Source organism: Cydia strobilella, chromosome 19 (assembly GCF_947568885.1).
Source record: "Cydia strobilella chromosome 19, ilCydStro3.1, whole genome shotgun sequence".
In the NCBI taxonomy this organism is placed as follows: Eukaryota; Metazoa; Arthropoda; class Insecta; order Lepidoptera; family Tortricidae; genus Cydia; species Cydia strobilella.
In genome coordinates this window covers 7,032,183-7,055,815 of record NC_086059.1, presented here as the reverse complement: position 1 = coordinate 7,055,815, position 23,633 = coordinate 7,032,183, and the positions used below count along the sequence as shown (strand labels likewise).

General features: G+C 40.6%; 2 protein-coding genes across 3 annotated transcripts in view; one reads left to right on the top strand and one right to left on the bottom strand.

Moving 5' to 3' along the window:
- LOC134750114 (nardilysin-like) overlaps positions 1–14,121 on the top strand; it is a 41,622-nt gene extending 27,501 nt beyond the window's left edge. Inside the window, exons 11-24 of the mRNA XM_063685212.1 lie at positions 460–589; positions 1,890–2,148; positions 3,250–3,384; positions 4,451–4,499; positions 4,958–5,059; positions 6,070–6,203; positions 6,921–7,050; positions 7,557–7,661; positions 8,296–8,439; positions 10,229–10,365; positions 10,919–11,063; positions 11,248–11,310; positions 11,508–11,609; positions 12,351–14,121. Coding sequence (XP_063541282.1) covers positions 460–589; positions 1,890–2,148; positions 3,250–3,384; positions 4,451–4,499; positions 4,958–5,059; positions 6,070–6,203; positions 6,921–7,050; positions 7,557–7,661; positions 8,296–8,439; positions 10,229–10,365; positions 10,919–11,063; positions 11,248–11,310; positions 11,508–11,609; positions 12,351–12,551 — 1,836 coding nt within the window. The 3' untranslated portion in view covers positions 12,552–14,121. The remainder of the gene's footprint in view (positions 1–459; positions 590–1,889; positions 2,149–3,249; positions 3,385–4,450; positions 4,500–4,957; positions 5,060–6,069; positions 6,204–6,920; positions 7,051–7,556; positions 7,662–8,295; positions 8,440–10,228; positions 10,366–10,918; positions 11,064–11,247; positions 11,311–11,507; positions 11,610–12,350) is intronic.
- LOC134750122 (apyrase-like) overlaps positions 1–23,199 on the bottom strand; it is a 91,864-nt gene extending 68,665 nt beyond the window's left edge. The window contains exons 1-11 of one of the 2 annotated variants that reach the window (XM_063685231.1): positions 22,892–23,199; positions 21,867–22,086; positions 20,545–20,736; positions 19,333–19,463; positions 18,694–18,838; positions 18,194–18,320; positions 17,162–17,316; positions 16,948–17,038; positions 16,222–16,380; positions 15,441–15,607; positions 14,890–15,006 (exon numbers count right to left, since the gene is read on the bottom strand). In XM_063685231.1, the coding sequence (XP_063541301.1) occupies positions 14,890–15,006; positions 15,441–15,607; positions 16,222–16,380; positions 16,948–17,038; positions 17,162–17,316; positions 18,194–18,320; positions 18,694–18,838; positions 19,333–19,463; positions 20,545–20,736; positions 21,867–22,086; positions 22,892–22,998 (1,611 nt within the window). In that variant the 5' untranslated portion in view covers positions 22,999–23,199. Of the gene's footprint in view, positions 1–14,874; positions 15,007–15,440; positions 15,608–16,221; positions 16,381–16,947; positions 17,039–17,161; positions 17,317–18,193; positions 18,321–18,693; positions 18,839–19,332; positions 19,464–20,544; positions 20,737–21,866; positions 22,087–22,891 lie in introns of those variants that run through there. The other variant, XM_063685229.1, reaches the window with a different exon arrangement.
- Between the last annotated feature and the right edge of the window lie 434 nt (positions 23,200–23,633).

The following is a 23,633-nucleotide window of genomic DNA, read 5'->3' as shown; positions in this document are numbered from 1 at the left end:
GTTCCAACGACGCGTTATTTAGTCACTTGAAAGTATTTAAAATAAGAACTATAGTTTGCAAGCCATTTCCGTTAGTAAAAAAAAGATAACAAATTAAAAATGTGGTTGCGAAGGGTTGTCATCCCACAGAAAATTCGAATTTCACGCCATTTTCTACTGACACTTTGTCACTTTGGGTTTTCCAGAGTATATGAATTGCTGTTACCCCAATATTTCTAATGATTTTATGCTCTTTACGTAGACCTCAATCATATAATTTAGGTAACAACTTCGTATTATTAGATTGTCCCATTTGTCCCATTAAAAATGAAATAATAAACCAAAGAACGAAAAAGAACGTAATAATATTGTATGAAGAAAAATCCGGTTCCGAGCCTTGTTACCAACCGCTCTTTCAGTGCCACTAATATCGTCTCTTTCTAATTAGTACCGTTTGCCATAATGGAAATAATGTTGCAGGGAATCCGTGAGGTGCTGGAGTGCATGAGCGCAGACAGCGTGAACATCATGATCCTGTCCAACAAGCACTCCAACAAGATCGAGTACGACGCCAAGGAGAAGTGGTTCGGCACGGAGTACCGCAGGGAAGGTTAGTTGGACCGGCACTTTACTTCATTAAGCCGCAGGGAAGGTTGGACCGGCATTTTACCACATAATAACAACTGGGCATTTTTTACCTTCTTTACCATTTGAACCATTTCCCGTAATTTTAATACGTTATTTAATATAATTCAAAACGAAATGACATACATGATATTATACTACAGTTTAGTCAGATCAATCCTAGATTTTGCGTGTATCATTTGGAACCCTTTCTTTAAGTGTCATATCAATAGGATAGAACGTGTACAAAGGAAATTTCTCAAGTCTATCGACTTCCGTATGGGACGGAGTCGAAACTCATATAAAAATAGTCTTGTTCACTATGGATTGCTGACACTTGAAGATCGTCGAGCACAGTTTGATATAATGTTTCTCTACAAAATCATTAACAGCTTTATTGACTTCCCCTCACTTCTTGGTACGTTGTTATTTAAGATACCTCGACGCACTGCACGCCATAAGAAATTATTTTTTATTCCATTCTCTCGTACAAGATATTGCTCAAATTCTTATTTCAACCGTTGTCTCAATTATTATAATATAAATGTATCCCACATTGATCTTCTTTCGTATAAAACCTGTGAAAGTTATAAAAAACAAATTATTACTCACTTCAAATCGAAATTGTAAACAAACAAACTGTTTATTTGAGTAGGTATAATTAAACTTTTGTAACAACTTCTATAATTTAACATTGTAATAGGTAACTTATGCACAAATAATTTATCTTTCTTTGTGTACCCCGTGTGGTTGTATGTACGAGTAAGCAACCGGCCCGTGCATACATATACATGGATGAATGAATATAGATACACTTCAAGTTACTGATAAGTTTGTTAATTAATGATAACTTTGTTTTCCGCTTACTGCTCCTACACTAGCTACTTTAGATTAGAAATTATTTAATTAAGGTAGGGCACTCAAGGTCTATTAACACATTGCTTATTATTACATCATTTTTGTATATGACTGTTTGTTGCCTAAAAAAAAAAAAAAAATCAAAGCTTAATTGATCGTGTAAGACGTGTAAATACTAAGACAGACGTGCATCGAAAAAAAAGACGGCATAGATAGCGCTGACAGCTCCGTACTTTGCTTATCAAAAGTTGATGTTTGACTATTCAGTGACCACATAACATATGACGCAGTACACCGCCATCTGATTCGACTCTCAAACTATACGTGCCCCCACGCTTTTTTCTTAGAGGTCTGAGGTAATATTAAAAACGGATTGTATTTGACCATTAAAAGAGTTAAGCGTGTTTTCAATGCATTTTTATTTCTAGCAATCCCCCCCGCCTGGGTGGAGCGCTGGGTCAACGTGGCGCCCTACGGCCAGTTCCACATCCCCGACAAGAACATCTACCTCACCACGGAGTTCTCGCTCGTGCCGCCGCCGCAGCCCTACCTCGCCGCGGCCAAGGAGCTCGGCATAGACCTGACTAACAGCTCCGCTAAGGACATTTATAAGAGGACACAGAAGAGAGGGGAGCAGACGACAATTCTTTCCAAGGATGATCTCATGGCTACTGTCAATAATTTCAGGTAAAAACTAACACTAAATTTATTTTCTAAAGAAAAAGGATATAGTTATTTGTGCAACAAGAGAGGAAAGTTGGTTTTTCTTGCGAGTGTTGACTTTGAGTCCCGAGTAAGCGAGATTTTATAATTGAATCACGAGCGATGCGAGTGATTCTAAGTTAGGATCTTGAGCGTAGCGAGGGACTCAAAAACACAGGATGTAAAAAAACTTTGCTCTCGTGTTGCACATATAATTTTTCACCTCAGTAGTGAGAACATATTAAAGGGTAAAATGTATTTCAAATTTGTAATAGACCCCGAAGTATGAAGTGGCAGTTTATTGCCTTCACAAAATTAAAAAGCTACTTTGTTTCACTCCCTGGAGTGACGAAAGCACATTTCGAGCTTACTACCTATTTTTATGAATTAAAAATAGGTAGTAAGCTCGAAAGTAGTAGTAGTAGTTTGGTAATTACTAATTATTTTACAATAAACAGCTATAAATACACGAAATCATTCCCAAAATATTTATCAGTACGGTTTTTACTCACTATTATTTTTAGTCGCTTTTGGCGACATGTAAAAACCGTACTGATAAATATTTTGAAATATGTCTCACGATAGTTTAAGTGCGAAATCATTCCCGCACCAAAATCCCCGATATATGATGATATAGGAGCAAACGAGCAGATGAATCGCCTGGTGGTAAGCGATTACCGTCGCCCATGGACACCTGCAACACCAGAGGGTTTGTAAGTGTAAGTTGCCGGCCTTTACGCTCTTTTCTTGAAGGCTTGAAGGTCGTATCGGTCCGGAAATACCGCAGGCGGCAGTTCATTCCAGAGGTTAGCTGTACGAGGCAGGAATTTTGTGGAAAAACACAGTTTTCAATGTAACCATTTACGATTTTACGCTGATATTTGGGCTACATACTTACATATCTCAACGAAACTCACTAATTAATGACTAAAAAATTAAGTGAACCATATTAATACATAAATAAGGTTGATTCTTATACATATAAGTATTTTTTAGTAATTAGTGAGTTTTGGTTACCACCTGACGTTATGTACAATCTGAACTGAACCTTGAGTGCAAGCGTTTAAGGCCCACATTAATCTGCAGGCTCGACCAGCCCAACCTGCTCCGCAAGAACAAGCACATGGAGTTGTGGTATAAGCCCGACTTCAAGTTCCGCTTCCCCACCGCACTTCTCTACTTTTACTTCATCACGCCACTCAGCCTGAAGTCTCCGAGAGAGTGAGTAATCTAGGCAAATTATTAATCACTTTGCTGTGTAATGATCATTCCCAAAGAATATGTATAGAAAACAAAAGAAAATTAGATTTTTCGATTAGAAAATATCTGGAGAAACGTAATGGGGAATATTACGCGAAACTCTGCGTAGGCGGCGCCGCTACCTCAATCTGAGGGTCTATCGGGAAACAAGAAAATCGAAATTTTGTTATCTAACATCTCTGTCACTCTTGCATATTCGAGCGATAAAGAGGCAGATAGCGATATTTCGGATTCGCGTTTCCCGGTAGGTCCTCTGTAAGCAAACCGCCTTGATGCATCAATGTCATATTTTATTATCTCTGAAAACTTGTCTAAAACCTGTTAAAGGTACAGTATGTATAAGTTACTCTATGGTTTACTAAAAAAGCTTGTGCTGCACTCCGGTGGCAGAACATTGCAGTAATATCCCCTATTCTTAAGATCATCATCATCATTAATGTTTACGTGATTTAAATTCATAGTAAAGGGTTGTAAGTAACTCTATAGGTAGCGTGCATGAACTATAGGGGGCAGCACAGGTGCCGTCAGATTTTTGGCGCGAGGCGCAAATGTGAAGTTTATGCTTCCGATGTAGCCCACAAGATGGCAGAACGTACTATGCAGAAGAAAACTTACGAGAACGGTAGATGGCAGCACTTGCTTTGGCAATGTACATGTTTATGTTTCCGTTTCAGGCCACAAGATGGCAGACCCTCCATCGCGCACGGTCCCTATTGAGTTGAGAATATTTCCTTGCCAAGCTAAACAAGAAATCTACTTTAATGAATATACATAAATTGATTCAATTTTATCCCGCTGGCCTCACGGTTTATTGGCCTGGCCACGACATTGCGCGACTAGCTTCGGCTAAGGAGGTTGGAGAACCATAGGTTGGAGCGAGACAGCGATCGGACCTTTCGTTCCCACCTATGGTTGTCGCCTTAGCCGAAGCCAGTCGCGCAAGGTCGTGGCCAGCGCGTATGTGTTCCAACTGAAATATCTAATAAAATAACCCAATAACTACTAAAACTTGCCGGTATTTTCACAGAGCTTGCCTTTTGGATTTGTGGACTGACGTTTTACAACAGGGTCTCAAAGTGAGTATTATTCGTTTGTGAAATAAGGTGAGGACTACGAATGTTGTTACTATAAAAATTACGGTGATTGTTAACCTTTTGGACGCCTATGACGGATATATCGGCACCGTAGGTCCAACGCCAAAGACGGATTAATAGGTCAAAGACCACAGAGCAACATAGACCTACGTGCATGTGCATAAAGTTCAATTTCAGTTTTGACACTTCGGTGACGTGGCCTCCGAGTGACAGCTTTTGTGTTTGACACGGCGTCGAAAAGGGAACGCCCCTAAGATCACTTTCGAGTGGTAGAACTGATTCACTTATTGGAAGTACGGCCCACGTGACGGCCGCCATACATGAGGCGGGGACAGATGAGAATAATTCATATAAATGCACCTATTCTCACCTGTGCCCAGCGGGGACAAATGGGAATACACCACTTATTGACCTATTTAATATCCAGTATGTATTTTCAGGAAGAAGTGTATCCGGCAAATATGGCGGACCTCTCGCACTCACTGTACGTCTCCGACAAAGGTTTGACGCTCAAAGTGTCCGGATACAGTCAAAATTTACACGTGAGTCATTCAATATGTATACAGTTTTGCATAGTCTATAGGTTGTTTATTTTACTCAGAGTTTAGAGATTGGCCAATTCGGGTTACAACTATTTTTTTATATGGTGTTAATTTAGTCTAGGCAAAGATATATGTAACTCCGTAGAAGATAAGTGAAGTGTAAGAAAAAAACGTACCTCGGAAAATCAAGAAAAAAATATGCTCAAATAGATGGCGCCATACCTTTGGCCTATACTCGTGTAAATGGCGACACCGTTTGATATTTAACAATTTTAACACATATCAGTGAAAGACCATGGGTCAGAGTTATATGGCGTTCTAAAAATAATAATAAAAATCATTTATCCATTTATATCCTTCTCCTTTTTAGCGATAAGACCGCCTGTTATTTACCTCTACTTCTGGTGCTGTTTTCTTTCTGTATTGTTTTTTATTGAGGTGTGCAATAAAGCGTATTTGTATTGTATATATACTTATATTGATGTTTTTATTCATTTTCATTTTTAGTTTCAATCCTGTGTCGAAAGATGGTAGTAAATTTACTGTGACTACAAAATTTACTATAACAATAAGTTTCTATACACTCTATTCTCTATGGTCTAGGTATTGTGCTGTCACATTTATAAACCTGGCTCGTACCAAAGAGATTTCAAAACTTATGTACGAAACATCATTTGATATTTACTACTACCTTTCGGTGAAGGAAATTCAAAGGTGAATGTGAAGTCCCTAATCCGCATTGGGCTAGCGTGGGGACTATAGCCCAAGTCCCCTCTCGCATAAGAGGAGGCCTGTGCCCAACAGTGGGACGTATATAGGCTGGATTATTATTATGTTATAAACACCTTAACCCTCATACCGCCTAAGACGTCAACTGACGCGCGCGGCTACAGCCCAATATCAACCTTCGTGCAATCCGATAAGGTTTACGATGACGCGCCGCACAAAATAGGCGCGGCGTTCAAAGAGTACCCTCAAACTTGTATCACAAATATAGTGTTTGTATACAGCTGCTGGTAGAACTGATCACCCGCGAGATGACGCAGACGAGCGACATGCTGACGGCGCCGCTGTTCGAGGCGGTGCGCGACGTGCGCGCGCGCTCCTACCACAACGTGCTCATCAAGCCGCACAAGCTCGCCAAGTAAACACCAAACATCACATCACACACCAAATAATACATCATTACTTTATTTGACGAGTCCCCGGCAAGCTCGGCCGAATTGCACCTTTTCATACAAACTTAGTTCCGCTCTCATTTTAAAACTACGTGTTGGATTGTAATGAAACTTTGCACATACAATCTAGGTCTGTAATTAGTTTATATAGAGCTCCAGTTTATAAAACAAACGAAATAGAGCAAATACAAGTTTTGTATGAAAAACTTAAATTCGTTGTATTTTTTTTCTATGGTATCTGAAGCTACATAAACTAATTACAGGCATAGATATACCTTATCCTATTGTAAGTACAAAGTTTCAGAGCAATCTAGCTAGTCGTTTGAAAATGGGAGCGGAACTACGTTTGTATGGAGAACCGAGCTTGCCGGGGACCCTTAATCAAAATTACAATCGTTAGTCGACAAACGCTAATCGAAAAGTAAAAAATGTATCGGAATAACAGGTCGACGAAAAAACACGCAATCATTTCCATAGCTTTTAAGCTTTCCCCTTTCCCCTCAACTTTCACTGTCGCGATATCACGTTGGCAGAAAGTTATCTCTGCCCCCGCACAATATCATACAAAATGTGTGAGAAATCAAATACAACTAAACATTTCGATGTATTGGAAGTTGAGGGATTAATTTAGTCACATCCTGCCATTGTTTGGCTTCAATTATTGAAGACGATTTTTTTTATAGAGATGTTCGGATGAACATACTACTCGAGCCGTATATCTCGCCACGGGATAAAGCGTCCATCGTGCACAACATCACTTTAGAGGAACTCAAGGACTTCAGCAAGCAACTGCTCAGCAAACTCTACTTGCAGGTCAGACTCTCACAGTTTTATACACAAATTTAGAATAGAATAGAATTTACGTTCTTACATGTCTTTTTTTCCCGAAAGTTGAACGATGTTGAAACCAGTGCCAATGATTTTGGGAGGTACAGGCCAGAGCTTATATCACCTATACCTACCTGCTATAAATTTTTATAATTGTTCTAACATGTAACATATTTTGTAAATATTATTATATGTATACCCAATTCCTGACATGTAAAATAATATTGCTTTTACCAATAAACGTTCTGATTCTAAGGGCTCTTTTGCCAATTTCATCAGAAAAACGACCTTAAAGTTTCAGTCTTGCTACTTAATCATCATTCTCTTTGCTGACTCGATGTAGCGTCTCTGGGAAGCGAGCGGTTAAGCCGCAACCAGAAATTAGGCTCCAGGAACTTTCGGGAAAAAGGGGACAACTTTTGTTATTATATTGTTACTGACTTATTCATCAGTTTCATCAACGACACATGAATGTTGTTTCTATTTAACAGGTGCTGATACAAGGCAATATCGAGTGGGACAGAGCCATTCGGATATCGGACAATGTTATGTCAACTATCAAATGGGAAGGGCTAGCTGAAAACGAGGTTCCTAATGTAAGTAGTGTGTGGCCCTATGTGCTGTTTTGTTAACTGACAAATAATGTAACGTAACTGCAAAGATATCAGGTTTAGAGTATGTTGTTCTTTATGACAGATGTGTTTAGGCTTTTAACCTTTTGGACGCCAATGACCGATATATACGCACCGTAGGTTCAAAGCCAAAGACATTAATAGGTCATAGACCTCAGAGGAATATAGACTTACGTGCATGTGCATAAAGTTCAATTTCAGTTTTGACACTTCGGTGACGTGGCGTCTGGATGACTGCTTTTGTAATTGACACGGCGTCGAAAAGGTTAAAAAGATGGCAACAGTCTTTTGATCCTGGAGTTGCTTCCATGAATGGAATTCTACAAGTCTAAAATTATCCGGTTTTTAGTGAAACTTTTAATATTAATAGTATCATCCTTAATTACACACAATTTAATTTTGTTTTATTCCTTATCGGGAATGAAACGCTTCTTATTAGGTAGTTTAGGTACACTTACCTAATTTTTTTTTTTAAATTTACATTTTATTTTGATTGGTCGGCAACAACTGTCGTCATTTTAATGCAAGCAATACGAAAATGAAGCATAATCATTATATGCATATTCGTTATATATTATATTTTATAAATTTGATTCAGTTACGAGTGCACCAGCTGCCTCTCGGCGAGCAGAAGATCCGCGTGATGAGCCTCAACCCTGAATCCACCAACAGCATCGTCACTAACTACTACCAGGGACAGGCCACCACTCGTGAAGACACCGCTACGCTCGAAGTTCTAATGGTTAGTCCTATTTTTTTTTAATTGCAGTGTCCCAACTACTGGGCAAAGGCCTCTTGATGTCGTTGACTACCGTTTTAATGCTGCCTCAGGCCACTAGTTAAAAAAACCGGCCAAGTGCGAGTCGGACTCGCGCACCGTGGGTTTCGTACTTTTTAGTATTTGTTGTTATAGCGGCAACAGAAATACATCACCAGTAAAAATTTCAATTGTCTAGCTATCACGGTTCATGAGATACAGCCTGGTGACAGACAGACAGACGGACAGCGGAGTCTTAGTAATAGCAAAGAGGATATAATAAGATAAACTAAAAATGAAGATTTATAAAAATACGTTAAAATGTATTTAAATATGGATAAATGTTTTTTTATTTGTATTAATTATTTTTATATGATTTTGACCCATGTTCTTACACTGATACGCGTTAAAATTATAAATAACAAACGAAACCGTCAACGCCCTCTATACGAGAGTAGACCAAAACTAGTGGCGCCATCTGATCGAGAATCAAATTTTCGTGATTTTCGAGGCACGTTTTTTCCTTAGACTGTATCCATCTATTACGGAGTTATACCTATCTTTGGTAATAGGGTCCCGTTTTTACCCTTTGGGTACGGAATCTTAAAAAGGTGTCCGCTTTATTATAAGTCTCGTCATTTCGAGAGCGGCACACAACAATATGTTGCGTTTAGATGATCCTGTTAGTGTCATTTTAAATTTAAAACTCGCCTCCATCCATTTCATAAGGGGTCCCTTGTTTGACATAATTATTGAAAGTTAATGTAATGATTGTCATATTATCATTAGTCATAATTCTAACCGTTAACTTTTCAGGATTTTCCTCAGGTTATCCTATAAATAGTTTAGGTTAGGTTTGTTTTATGGCAATCCTGAAAAGTCACGCGTTTCTGAGAAAAACCAAATTATGATTAACGAAAATGTGGACAAACAATACATTATGACTATATGGAAAACAATAGAGGCCCATTTCATAACTGTGTGTAATTCCGCCACCGCTCTCTAACCCTGTAAAACTGTGAGGTACTTAAAGAGAGGGCCAATCAATTTATACGGGCCGATATTCATATAATTGACTTTACGAATTATTGCCATTCATGAGTGTTATTTGTAAAAAGTAACAAAATCAACTGCTAATGTTTCTTGTCTACTGTTTCATTATCCCTTTTAGACTCTTCACACGTTTCAGACATAGCCGTGTGTTGTTTGATGGGGGATGACAGCAAAACGTCATCGAACAGCTTTACATATTTCCCGTAAAGTTTGATCCTCCTTACCAAGAATTGCTAATGAGGGTCACTAATATCACAAAATGAGACAAAAACATATATTTTTAAGTGTGTTTTTATCACTTTCGTATGAGAGTTTAGCTTTTATTAAATGAAAGCCCTCCGCTCTGTTATTACGTTACATCTGAATGTGTCGGTTAGCATAGCGTAAAGTTTGCAACCGGGATCCAACTTTTATGGAATTATCCGGATCTGAATTCGAATGTGATGTTTTTTCTGTATTAAATTGGATCCAGTTTCAATCCCTTATGGAAGCACATTCATTTTAATATTACATAGTTTTACTTTAGAAATACTGCTTTTCACACTTACAAGCTTTAACCTCTTGTCTGTGCAGTCTTCTATGATAAGGATCCTGACCGAATTTTTTGTAATCTTTCTGCATCTGCTCTATACAGCACAACTCAGGTTTGAACTCCCATTTTTGACCACCACACATATGGAAGGTTAATCCCCTTGAGGTGCTAATCAAGATATTTTCTCAGATGGTGATGGAGGAGCCAGTGTTCGACGTATTGCGAACCAAGGAGCAGCTCGGGTACAGCGTGTTCAGCATGATGCGGTACACCTTCGGGGTGTTGGGAGTCAGCGTCACGGTCAACACGCAGGCTGACAAGTTCAGGTGGATTATCTATCTATATAAAATATAGTTTTACGTAATGTTACGAATTTTGTTACGTATTCTTTTAATTACCTAAATAATAGTACTACCTTACAGAAAGGAAACTTCCTACAAAACCGAAGTTTGACAGCGGTTCAGGGTCGAACCACGCTGTCCCTTTCTAATATATGGTACTATCCCTTTCGGCTTCGGGGCATTTTCTATGAAAAGGGACTTTATTGTCGATGACGTTTACGCCGCACAGCATCGCGCGGCATTGTATTTATATCGGAGCATCGTTAATAATGGCGTAAGCGCCATCGACAATAAGGTCCCTTTTTATAGAAAGTACCACATTTAGGGTTGTCAAAATTCAAGTAATTATCTTATATGTGGTCGTGCATGCAAAGGGACGTCATGTTGTGCCAACCCTAATAATTGCTCGGAGCAATGCTGAGCCGAACGGAGCCGAGTTTGCCCGAAGCGATAAGATTCGCACCCCTGCCTTAACTACAAAGTTATGCCTGGAAATTGAAACTACCTAATTATTTTTATATTATTATCTTGTTGTCAGTGTTTCACACGTGGACAGCCGTATAGAAGCATTCATGAAGAAATTCTCGCGCGACGTCCGTCGTCTCGGCGAGAAGACCCTCCAGGCCACCAAGACCTCACTAGTGCAACTCAAGCATACCACCGACTACGAACTCAAAGAGGAGGTAAGAGAAGATTTACCTGCAGAAAGAGTGTCGCTTACAAACCCCATTTTAATTAATGCTTAGGATAATGCGTTAATGTTGAGGCATTAGGTCCGCTTTTTGTACCTTCATGTATTGTGCAATCAGTGCAATAAAGATTAAATAAATAAATAACGCGTAATTTAATGTGTTCAATTTTTTTCAGGTCGAAAGGAATTGGAGAGAAATTGTTAGCAAGGAATACCAATTCCAGAGGCTGTTCTTAGAGGTACGATACATATACAGGAAAAAATATCATGTTATCCTATCAATTTCATAAAGTATGTATTCTTGATATTAGAAAACGGCGGCGACGGTTATCGGTTAAAGAAAGTCGCTATTTTCTTTTACTAATCGTAGTAAACCATATATACTGGTTTCAGTATGGCATTATTTAATTTTATAAATTATGTATTTGTTTTTTAGGCGGAGGCCATTGAAAAAATCAAGCTGTCAGATCTCAAGAGTTGGGTTGAGAACCACTTCTCGACCGGAAACAAGTCTAAATTCAGGAAACTTTCCATACAGGTACTTTAACTAACTTTTTAACAAACATACTCCAAACGAATTTCACATGAAGCACGATTAGTTTAGTTTAGTTTATTCATTAACCATAACGTAATATGATCATTACATGGTAAGTCAACATTTCATACAATATTATACTTATAGAGAGAAAATTATGGATTTACACGAGGTAAATACGCTTAATAATAATTGAAATCTAAGATTTACAGTTTGCGTCAATTAAAATATGTTTTAATGATAAATATTCAGTAATCGAATAGAAGGCATGGTTTTGGAAAAATGTCTTGACTGTGTTTTTAAATAAATTAAAAGGTAAATCCGTGACATCTGTGGGCAGTTTATTGAAAAACTTTATTTTGTCATCAGCGGTTTAAGCCGAGGCGCATATCCCAAAACCTCCCTGGCAACTGGAATGCACTTATTTTTTAGCCACCTTGTATATATTTCCCACATACGGCACTTAAAACATGACAGGCTAAGGGATATCCGGTTAATTAAATTTTTAATTTAAACCTCAGGTCGCATTCGGTCAGAAATTTAGACGCATGTTCGTCTGTCGGTTAATATCTGTTCGCTGCGGCATTCCAATATTTCCTCAAGCCCTGAATCTCTCCTAAAGTAGTTTTTTGGTTGGAAATTTAGACCATTGAGACTGCAGAATATCTGGTCGCTGCGCTTCTACGCTTCCTGCGGTCCTACACTTATTTAAGCTATACTATAAAGTTGTAAAAACATTTCCAGATCGTAGGGCACAAATCCGCCACCCCCAACAACACTGTCGCTCCCCCCCGCGCACAGGCGCCCTACGCGCTCGACATCCTCACCGCGCCGGAGCCGGGCGACAGCGCCGAGGACGTCGGCGACTTCATCACCGACCTGCCCGCCTTCAAGCACCGCCTGCCCTTCATACTGGTGCCGCAGGTCGAGCTCGCCACGTGTTAGACGAGGGTCTCTATTGTTTCCCATATAGTTTTAAGTCATAATGTATTGTTTGTCCACATTTTCGTTAGTCATAATTTGGGTTATTTTCAAAAACGCGTAACTTTTCAACAACCTAACCTATCTATAGGATACCTGGGGAAGATCCTGAAAAGTTAACGGTTTCAGAATTATGACTAATGATAATATGACAATCATTACGTTATGACTCAATAATTATGTCAAACAAAGGGACCCCGTTAGACGAGGGTGGCGGCCAGAATGGAAAAATATTACGCAAAACTCTTACACTAGCACATACTGAGGACCTACCGCGAAACACAAAAATCTAAATTTCATTATCTGCCTTTCTATCACTTGCATATTCGAGCAATAGAGAAGCGGATAATGAAATTTCGATTTTCGCATTTCACGATAGACTGTAAAGAAACCGCCTTGATGCATCAATGTCATAGTAGACCGTGAGCCAGGAACAGATTTCCATGACCAGTCGCCTCCCGGGCATCAGTGGTAAGGCGCGTGTTTTTTTACATGTTCATGTGACCAGCTTTCCACAGCGATACAACCGGCTGACGGGTTTTAAAATTTAAAATAGCATCTAAACCATCATCTGACACAATACCAATCGGGAGGCGATGACTGAAAAAAAAAAATTTTTTTTTACATGTTCAAGTCATCAACTGACGGTCTTTCCACCGCGATACAACCGGCTGACTATTTTTTTAAATTCATGATAGCATCTTAACTAGGTATCGGCCGGTAGGCGATGACTGACGAAGCGACGATATATCCTCTTGGCCCGCGGTCTATTGTGAAAATTTCTCAAAAACTGAGTCCCCGGCAAGCTCGGTTCTCCATACAAACGTAGTAACGCTCTCATTTTAAAACGACTACCTAGATTGCTCTGAAACTTTGTACTTACAATAGGATAAAGTATATCTAGGTCTGTAATTAGTTTATGTAGGTTCAGATACAACAGTTAAAAAAATACAGCAATTCGGCCGAGCTTGCCGGGGACTTAATTTATATTATTTTGGTACGTATGACAGCCAATATCTTAGTGCAATATGTAAACTTAAAATATATACGTAGGTAGATGGTACATATACGGCTATTTGAAATCAATTTGTAATAGTTAAAATAACACTGTCTTACTATGACTAACGACAAAATATTCGGATTTGGAGCTTGTAATATTCACAGTTCCAAGTAGACTCAACAGCAATTTTATTATAAAGTACTTTAGTATAATTTTTTTGACATTGATACGCGAATTTAAAACACAGGTCTTGTTTGGCTTGTTGTAATATGCAGACCATCATATATGTATATCATAGATAGTAACATAGGCTAATTTTTGGTTGTTTATATATTCGCTAGCTTGTTTTTTTTTATTTTGTAAAAATAGAAAATGTTAGTATAATGCTATGTATATAAAATATTTTATAAAAATAGCAAATATTTTTGTGCTACCTTACTGTAGCAGTACAGGAAAATATGTAAATAAGTTTTGTATTTAAATATAGCTATTGCAAATAATGATGTGGAACAAATAAAACTCGTTTTGTTTGATCGAATGTGTTTTTAATATCACAACTGTCTCTTAACTTCAAACTCGGGTAAATCCATCTGTCAGATATGCGATTTTGGTATTAAGAAAAGGTAATAGGGTAGAAATTTGCTGAGGGTCGAATGGATTTACCAGAGTTTGAAGTTTAGCGACACATTACATAGTATCTGTTTTTCAACAGATATAACTTTTTTATCATTTAATATAAGATACGTTTTGTAGGGTCGCAAACGTTTAAACGTGTTAGTGCGGCCGTCGTCGCGTTTTTACCTTTTATAATTTTAAAATAATATATAGAGCTCTATTCTATACCGGCACTGTGTAGAATGGAGCTCTAATACATGATGTTTCTTTTGACTGTAAAATATAATATATCATGTTGACTTTATCCACTTAACATACATAGGTAAAAGTGTCAGATATTACACAAAATTGAACCTAACTACTTTGAAAGAAAATTCAAGATAGGAATATTATATTCTTTACTGCCTTATAAAAATTTGTCAAAAAATGTATTCATGTCTTTGACGAAATTAAAGAAACAAATATTATAAATAATAAAGATACTCGAATAGATATCGAATAAAATTTATATAACAATTATATCATAATAAGTTCTCACTAAAATAGAACTTTATTGTTATAAATAAATTAAATTATAAATACAAAAATATTATACTAAAAAAAAACAAAAAACAAATCGCTCAACTCCGTATAAAATCAGATATCAGGAAGGCTAGTTTCAAGTTGATTGTACAACATCTAGAAGACGATCTCGATGCGGCCGTCCAGGTCGCGCAGCACGGCGCCCTGGTGCCGCAGGAACTGCTGCAGCATCACGTAGTCCAGCTGCAGGTTCTCCAGGTTTTCGCGGTTTTCCGACAGCATCTGAAATTTTGGTATAAAAGCGTGAACCTTTTAAACGCTTTATGTCATAAACAAAAACGTCACTGACACGCCTAGGTCCCCGGGCGTAAGCGAGATTAAACCTTAAGTGTGACAACGTCCGTTATAACACCTATAGTTGTCCCTGGCGTTATGGGCACGGCTAGTGACCACGACTTTAGGTGTTCTTGGCGATCAAAAGGTTGACTTTTTATGGTGTGGGAATGCTGTTACGCATCGTCTCCCCGGGCCCGAGTTGGGGGTTTCACGCCGCGCCTCCTCCGCTGTGCCGCGCGCCACTTGCACCATCCCACTAACCCTGGGTTAACCGGTTAAACCTAGTTACCATGGTTACCGATACACTTTGACACTGGGTTAACGGTTTAACCGGTTATCCCCGGGTCGGTGGGAAGGTGCAAGTGGCGCTGACCGCTCACCGTGTAGCCGCCGCCGCCGTCGCCGATGTAGTTCTGCGTGACGACGCGGTAGATGGCGCCGGGGTCGAGCGGCAAGTAGCGCGGCACGGCGCACTCGACGCAGCGCACCGCGGCCGACACCACGCGCGAGTCGACGGGTTGCGATGCGTTGTATACGACGCGCAGCCCTGCAGACGATACTTGTGTCAGCGCTTTCATATGATGGTTTATGATATGGTTTTTACGGTGGTAAACGCCCGAGCTAGTAACGACATTATATCTAAATAATATAAATAGTGATCGATAACAACGTTTTAATTTCATAGCAGCGTAAAAGGAATCTGTAAAGTAAAATTCAGCTATAATTATTAATTAAGGTTCTTTATATGAACCTTAATTGACCGTCTCTTTTAAAATTGTTACTTTCATCTACAACTCGACCACGCTGCCATAAAATTAAAACGTTATCGCTAAATATGAAACATATGTCAACATTCGTTTGTCCGGCTGTGTTGTGTGGGCGTGTCACCTTTACATGTCGTATTTCTCAACCGACTCGTCAAATTTTGTGAGCAAGTTCGACTTTTCCACGAAGTTTTAGGAAATTTTCAAAATGCCGAAGCCATGGGTATTCGTGAAGTCAATAACAAATTCCGACCTCAGATCGACCGAGATGAGCCCAGCTTTGAACATATAAGGAGCTTTTCAAATTCACTTAGTTTAGTTTAGGTCACTTTAGGTGAACGAGAAATACAATATTAAATTCTAACATTTTGCATTTAGCTTGTAATTTACAACTCACCTCCGACTTGCAGCATGCGACCGCTGTAGAAGTTCCCGGGCTCCATGGACACGCCCACGGAGAACTCCAGCGCTTCCAGCAGGTGCTCTCCCTTCAGGTCGTACACCTGCACGTAGTTCTCGAACGGCATCGCCATCAGGAGGCCCTCTGTCGTCACCTCTACGTAAATGAGAAAGAATTTTAATAACTTGAAACAGATCGAGTTCTATACGTATAGATATCTACGTAGTACTCGATCTCGGTACGACCTCTATCGTACGAGATCTACGTAGTTTCCGTAATTACTTTGCAAAATGAGCGATTTTCGAGCGGCGTACGACGCATTCGATAGTCCGATAGATCTAACCAGCAAGTATCTACATCAGGGTCCGTCTTTCCTCGCACTTTCTTTCCTCCTTACGCGTCTTTTGCGCATTGACAAGTTGAGAACTAATAATAATAGTCCGTCATCTTGGTCATCAAAGATCAAAGGAATCTGGCTATGCCAGACGGCAGACAACCACAGTTTCTGCAACATGACCTTGGTAGAAGCGAGTGGTTTACAACAAGCTATCTGCCATTGGTTGGCAGAGCACGCCCGTCTACCAAGGGCGTTTAAAGGTCATGCAGAATTTGTTTTCAACCACTTGCTTCATAGCTTAAAACCACTGTTTTTCTACCAAGGACATGTTGCAGAAACTGTGGTTGTCTGCCGTCTGGCACATGCTTTAGTTAGAGGCCACTTACCGCCGCGGTCCATGGCCGCGCGCAGGCCGCCGGCGTTGATCAAGCAGACGTGCGCTTCGTTCCACGAGCCGTCCTTAGCGCGCTCCATCAGCTGTAATAAATTATACGATTTACAATATATATAAAAAATAAGTTTATTTGCGCTATCAGTGCACAAGCTTGGATTACCAATTAGGTACCTACTAACTGTGCAAGCACAAGTACCTACTCTTACCTGCTGCAGGAAGCCGTCACAAGCCCAGCTGCCGATGTTGCACTCCCGCGAGTAGCAGGAGCGGCTGAGGGGGGTCAGCAAGCGACCCAGCACCTCCTTGCCTACGGCGTCCACTTCCGCACGCCATGGCTCTAATTCCTCCATCATTTGAGGGTCTGCAATCATTCGACTGAAATACACACAGGCAAAAAAGTACGCATCAGAGAAGAATTCTAAAGGACCATGGGCAACTTTGTATGGAGCCTGGTCAAAAAACCAACAGGTCATTAGATAGGTATTTCTATGTACTTCATTTCGTTCTATGTGGTGCGGAATTCCATTGCAGAGCTTAGATATTAGTATTTTAGTCAAAATGTGGTCACCCTTATTGCCTGGGCAATAGAGATCAAGTAAGTTAATTAATTGCTGCTGGGTAGATGTTCTCGCACCGCCGGGCGAGCGCGACGAATGGTTTGCCGCGCTCGCCCGGCGGTGGACTCTATTGCCTAGGTAATAAGGGTGACGACATTTTGTCTAAAATACCAATATCTCAGTTTTGCGATGGAATTTCGCTTAGTGCCCATGTAACGAAATGAAGTTCATAGACCTACCTAATGACCTAACTCTCATTTATGTTGGTTTTTGTACCGTTTTGACGCATCTCTTCTTCTTCTTCATTTCCTGTTACCCTCTGCTGGGGTGTAGGGCTCGAATCTTGTTCTTCCATTGACTTCGGTGTCGGGTTCTTGGGTTGGGTCGGGGTCTTGGGTTCGGTCGGTTTTGACGCATAGTCGTTTCAAAATCCGCCTATGTTCTTTTCTTTAAGTAACGTAGTGGCATCAGTGACCGACAGGAAACGAGTAACCCGACACTTCCATTTTTATCCAAGAAAATAAGGGTAGGGAACCGATCGACTGAAATTAAGAAATCAGGTTCCTTACTTTATTAGATATTACCCTTATTTTATTAGATAAAAATTGAAGTGTCGGGTTACTGGTTAGGTGGTTCCCTGTCGGTCACTGGTGCCACTACGTTAAACGAAGTTATTTATACCTTGTACGATAGAGGATCCCAGGAAAATAGGCACTCCCTCCCAACCCTGGATGATACCGGCGTCATCGATAAACAGCTTGATGTTACCCAGGTACCGCGTGTAGCACGACGCTTGGACTACCAGTATCTACGGAAACATTTTTTTTTCGTGAAGACCGCTTTTGTACAGTTAGCAGCAGAAGTTGCTAAGCGGGCGAGAGAATAAGAGCGTTTCTAAAATGCAAAGCTGCTTTATCAATAATCAGGATTTGGGGTCCCCGGGGCACTACCCCATCTCACCCTTTGGTAGCTGCGCCACTGATTATCTGTGATCTCATGTCTATGCCGAAACATTAGGGCAAGAAAAACACAGGCAATCTTCATACTGTTTCTTTTGCCCCGAGCCAAATAAGCTAATACGCACATGACCGTAAGCTTACCTAGGTAAAGGTAAGGTATAAATGATTCTTTGGTTTCAAAGAATTACTTATGTAGGTATTAGTTTTTCTTATAATTCTTACCCGATGTCCATCACTCCTCACTACAGGCGTGGGGTAGTCCCCGCCCACCGAGTCACCGTTCGGGGAATCCCCGTTGTAGAGCAACGTGTGCGAGTGCGCGCCCACTATCATGTCCACCGAGGACGATATCTCCGCCGCCATTCGCCTGCAAATAAGTATATTCGAATATATATACTCAAACTCACCCAACCTGTACAAGAAGGCGTGCGAAATGCGAAATTTTCTGTGGAAGATCAATTCTTCGGGCCTTCCTTTTGTTGTCGCCTTTTTCTACTGACAATTTGTGTGTTCCACTTTAAGTGGCTGTGTAGGTATATTACAAGCAGAAGTACGAGTATCTTAAGGCTTAAGAGACGAGAGGAGTACGCGTACTATGATTTTTAGAGTATGTTATGCCAAACACCCCTACCCCTACTGGTAGTACACCTAATCATCAACATTAATATTCGTGAGAAACAATGACTCTGGTGGTAAACATACTTATGCGATGACATTTGCATCGATTTCTCTCTTCATTAAGGAATTGTGTCTTTTCGCGCGCTTTCGGGCCAGATCTTTTAGAACCAGGCGTTTTTAAGGCGTTGTTTTGTGGCCTGTAGCGATGATAACCCGTAATTATCTATACTCGTATCTACTTACACATCGGAAGTGTAGCCACAGTGAGACAGCACAATGATGATGTCGACGCCCTGCTCCTCCAAAATGGCCGCCTCGCGGTTGATGGCTTCCACCTCGTCTTCCATTATTACGCCTCCCATTGGCGCTGAGAACTGAAATCATCATCATCATCTATAGCCGATCTACCTGTACTAGTCGATAACTAAAATCATGTAGCGCTGTAACAGCGCCATAACTTTTGTCGTATAACTAGTTAGAATCTCAAACGTTTGCGATTGACAAACCAATATTTAGTTACCGTATGATGTACTACGAGACGAGACGGTACAGCACCCATCTACTTCGGCTTTGAAATTCGTGGTTACAATATGTTTTTGTACCTTAATAGGCTAATGTGGGTAAATTTATCTTAGCGTGCACTCGAGACATCCATGTCTCGACTCCCGAGTGCACGTACAAATTCAGGTAGGTATCGCTTTATTAAATATATTAATAACGGGTCACTCACGTGTTTTAAGTCGAAAACGCTCGACATGTTTCACTCCGTACCGAGGAAACCGAGCTGGAAAACTGTTTTGGGTACTACGTCGGTGGACAGTGTGGACGAACCATTAGCGAATGACGTAGTGAGTGTTGTGTGCAACCCATCATTTGACAATAATGCCGTAAACGAGGGTAGTTTCTCGCCCCCCCTGCCGCCGCCGGCGCCCGCGCCGTCATCGGGCGCGGAGGGCTGCGGCCCGCAGTCTGCGCCGGTCCGTCACCGTCGACGCAAGCTCCTGATGACGCTCCTCGGTACGGAGTGAAACATGTCGAGCGTTTTCGACTTAAAACACGTGAGTGACCCGTTATTAATGTATTTAATATGTCTGTGTCTCACGGAAGTTTTGTTAGGTATCACTTTATTTTTTTTCTTCATATTTCTACTTGTCTCTTTTTATCGTCTCTAAAGTTACAGAATAGATTTGCACGTTTCTTTTATATCGCGTTGGATTTATCATTTCGCGAAAAAGCTCTGGGCACCAACAATTAGTCCTTCGAGCCGGATGCCCAAAGCTTGTACTATGGGTACTAAGCGTAGGCGACGATATAAATATGTACTTAGATAAACAGTAATACATAGGGAACATCCCTAATCAAGGAACACAAACAGTCAAATAAACACTCCAGTGTCGTAGGCAGGGTCACTAACGACTAGGCTAGGAGGTACGAGTAACAGGTACAAATACAAACCACTCTTAGCAGCACTCCAATGATGCCGATCCTGCGTCCCCGGCGCTCCAGCACGACGTGGTTGTGCACGTAGGGCGTCAGCTCCGGCTCGAAGGTGGTGTTCACGTTGGCGCCGAGCATGGGCGCGTTCAGGCGCTCTAGGTATGGGACCAGGCCCTCGGGCCCGTGGTCGAACTCATGATTGCCCAGCACCTGGCGAGGCCAACATTCAAAGTTTGATAGAAAAAGGCGCTGTTTTAAAGAGATTGTAGTTTACCTGATGAAGATTATTATACTGAACAACCTATCCCAGGGAATGGGACAATACCTATATACAAAGAAGTTTAGACAACATAATGCGTACTCGTAATACTTCGATAATCAGGTTGTCAAATGAATTAGTTATTTTGTATTGCTAATTACAATATATCTGATTAAGCAAAAATTAAGACTGATATGCGCTGATATGTGCTTGATGTTATTATTTTATTTATTTTTATTGAGCCCCTTTGCACGACGAAAATTCCAACGGCCAGTAAAATAAGAGATATAATAAGACCAAGATAACTATGCAGCGATTTTTATAACACACTTGCACGTCTGTGCTATACAAAACACTGCAGAGTTATCTTGGTCTGACTCTACTGAAGTAGTTCGTTGGAGGTATGATCATCAACATGACTGTCGTTTTCGTGCAACATTGACATTATATTTAGGTAATCAATAACACTGCCGGTACACGCGTTGTCATATAGGTACTGATTTTGGCGCTATTATGTATGGCGATTGATATCAAATTTGGAGCTGAATTGTCATTGTGATTTAGTGACATTCGGTACCTATATGTCAGTGGGTTTATTGCATTAACATTGTATTGGACTTGTGTGTGATATATGCCCACTGTTTCCGCTCACTATGAAGCCGATGCCTGGGGCCCGTTTAATAATACTCAATACTCAATATTTTATTGCAAAGATCTTGTAACTTGTATAATACAAGTCACAGGAAACCGCCTAGGGGGTGGTTTTTGAATACAAGTGGAAGTCCCTTTCTAACAAAAGCTGTCAAAAAGTGACATCCGCTTGTATTACAAGTTACGAGCTTTTGAGAAACGGGGCCCTGGTCCCCTAATGCCTTCGTAGAGCTACCGGCTATGATTAGGTTGCTAATGTTGCTATTGTTGGCAGTTCAATAAAAGGAATGGCAAAATATGAAGAGTATCTAGTCATGTCACTATTACGTTGCAAAATGCTGTAGTCATATCGGCACGGCGTCCATGTCTGGGTTGCAGTGGTTTGCAGACTCGATAGGTATGCGGATCGATTTAGTAATAAGATACAGACGTGTGCGTCATGCGGCAGCAGATTCATGAAGTGCTGCGAGACGTTCCACCGCAAGAAGTTGTACCAGATGGTGCCTTGGAAGGTATCGCCGCCGTTCAGCACCAGCGAGTCGGGCTCCGCCTCGCGCGCCTCGCGGATGGCGGTGAAGAGTCGCGCGTAGCCACCGATGCAAGTGTCGGAGGGGTTGCATATTGTGCCAGAGGGACTGATTTCTTCGAAACTACAATGAAGCACACCATTAGAACAGTCCCTAGGCGGCAACAGGGTGGAATAGGTCAGGGGTCGGTCAACTTTTGAAGAGAAATACCCCGTAGAAATGTTACTAGACGTTTGTTCTATGCGAACTAGTTTTTTTTACTATTCTCGTATAAACTGTAGCCATGTCCTGGCCATAAAGACGAATCGATTGGTACAATTCATTGGCTCAGTTGCTTCGACCGACGCTACGAAATGACACACGAAATAAAGAATACGTACAAATAAATGTTTATACATAGACTGCTAATATGACCCAGTAAAATAAGGGTTTCACCTCGGAATGAGAGATAATAAGCTGGAAACTCGTATACACCCTATGACGTATTAAAGGTTCTCTTAAAAGTCGACGCATATATCGTGTGCGCGTCAGTAGTTATTCAGGGTCAAAAGTCATAAAAATCGGTTTTTCGCGGATATCAAAATATCCGTAAGTAAATCGGGTGACAATGCAATATTATGATACCATCGAGCTGATCTGATGATGGAGACCGGATGTGGCCATAGGAACTCTGTGATAAAACAACTAAACCTAATTGTGTTTAGGGCTTTTAGAATTGTCTCAATGAGTATTAGTTGTCTGTGGGAAGAAAAGTAGTCAGCGATAAAAGCTTGTAACAAAAATGAATTTTTTACCGAAAACTTATTTTAACCCTTCGTTTTTGCTTTCATCGTCTAAACTGTTAATTAGTTTGAGATGCTGGCTGAGTCAATACGAACACGTACCGCCAAGTTTTTATTTAGCTTAACATAAGAAAAATAATACTTACTGTGCATGGAAATCGTTGAAGTGTATAATATTAAGTTCGTACAAGTCCTCCTGTGCCGCGACGAAGACGGTGACCAGCAGACACACCCACACCACTAGCTTGGCCATCGCGACGTCAACACTCGGACGACGGGCCACAACTACCGGTAATCCTCATTACGCCGCGTATCGGAGATAAAACGATTAGTTTGGTGCTTTATTTTATTCAGATAAACTAAATGGCAGAATAAAGACGATATTTTAATGCGATAAAAGAATTCTAAATCCCGGTTCATCAGATCATTGGCGGAGAGTCGCACACAACGCATAGACAAGTTCTAGGGTTTTTCCTTTTTCAGATAAGCAAATCAGCGTTTTGCGGAAGCTTCGCTGCTGATATGTAGCGTTCATAGAATAATATTTCACTTTACAAAAGGATAGAAAGCTATCTATTAAGTAGGCATTAATTGATTGTGTATTGTATAGTATAGTAGGGCTTATAAATCCACACGGTCGCCGGGCACTTGCGAACGGGAACCGATGCACTCGCCAGAAGTCCGTCAGATTTCTGTCGCGGGGCGAGGTAATTCGAGTCGGGGCGGGGCGGTGCGTGGTCGTTCTGTATGATAATACTATTACTTATTCTGTGGCTTTAGCAAGTCATGCGCCTTGTGGGTTAACGTACCTAGGCAAAAACGTAAAACAAATACGATTTTTTATTCATAGCGTGAAGTTTTTCACCTTAGTCTCTGTAGTCCAGAGTA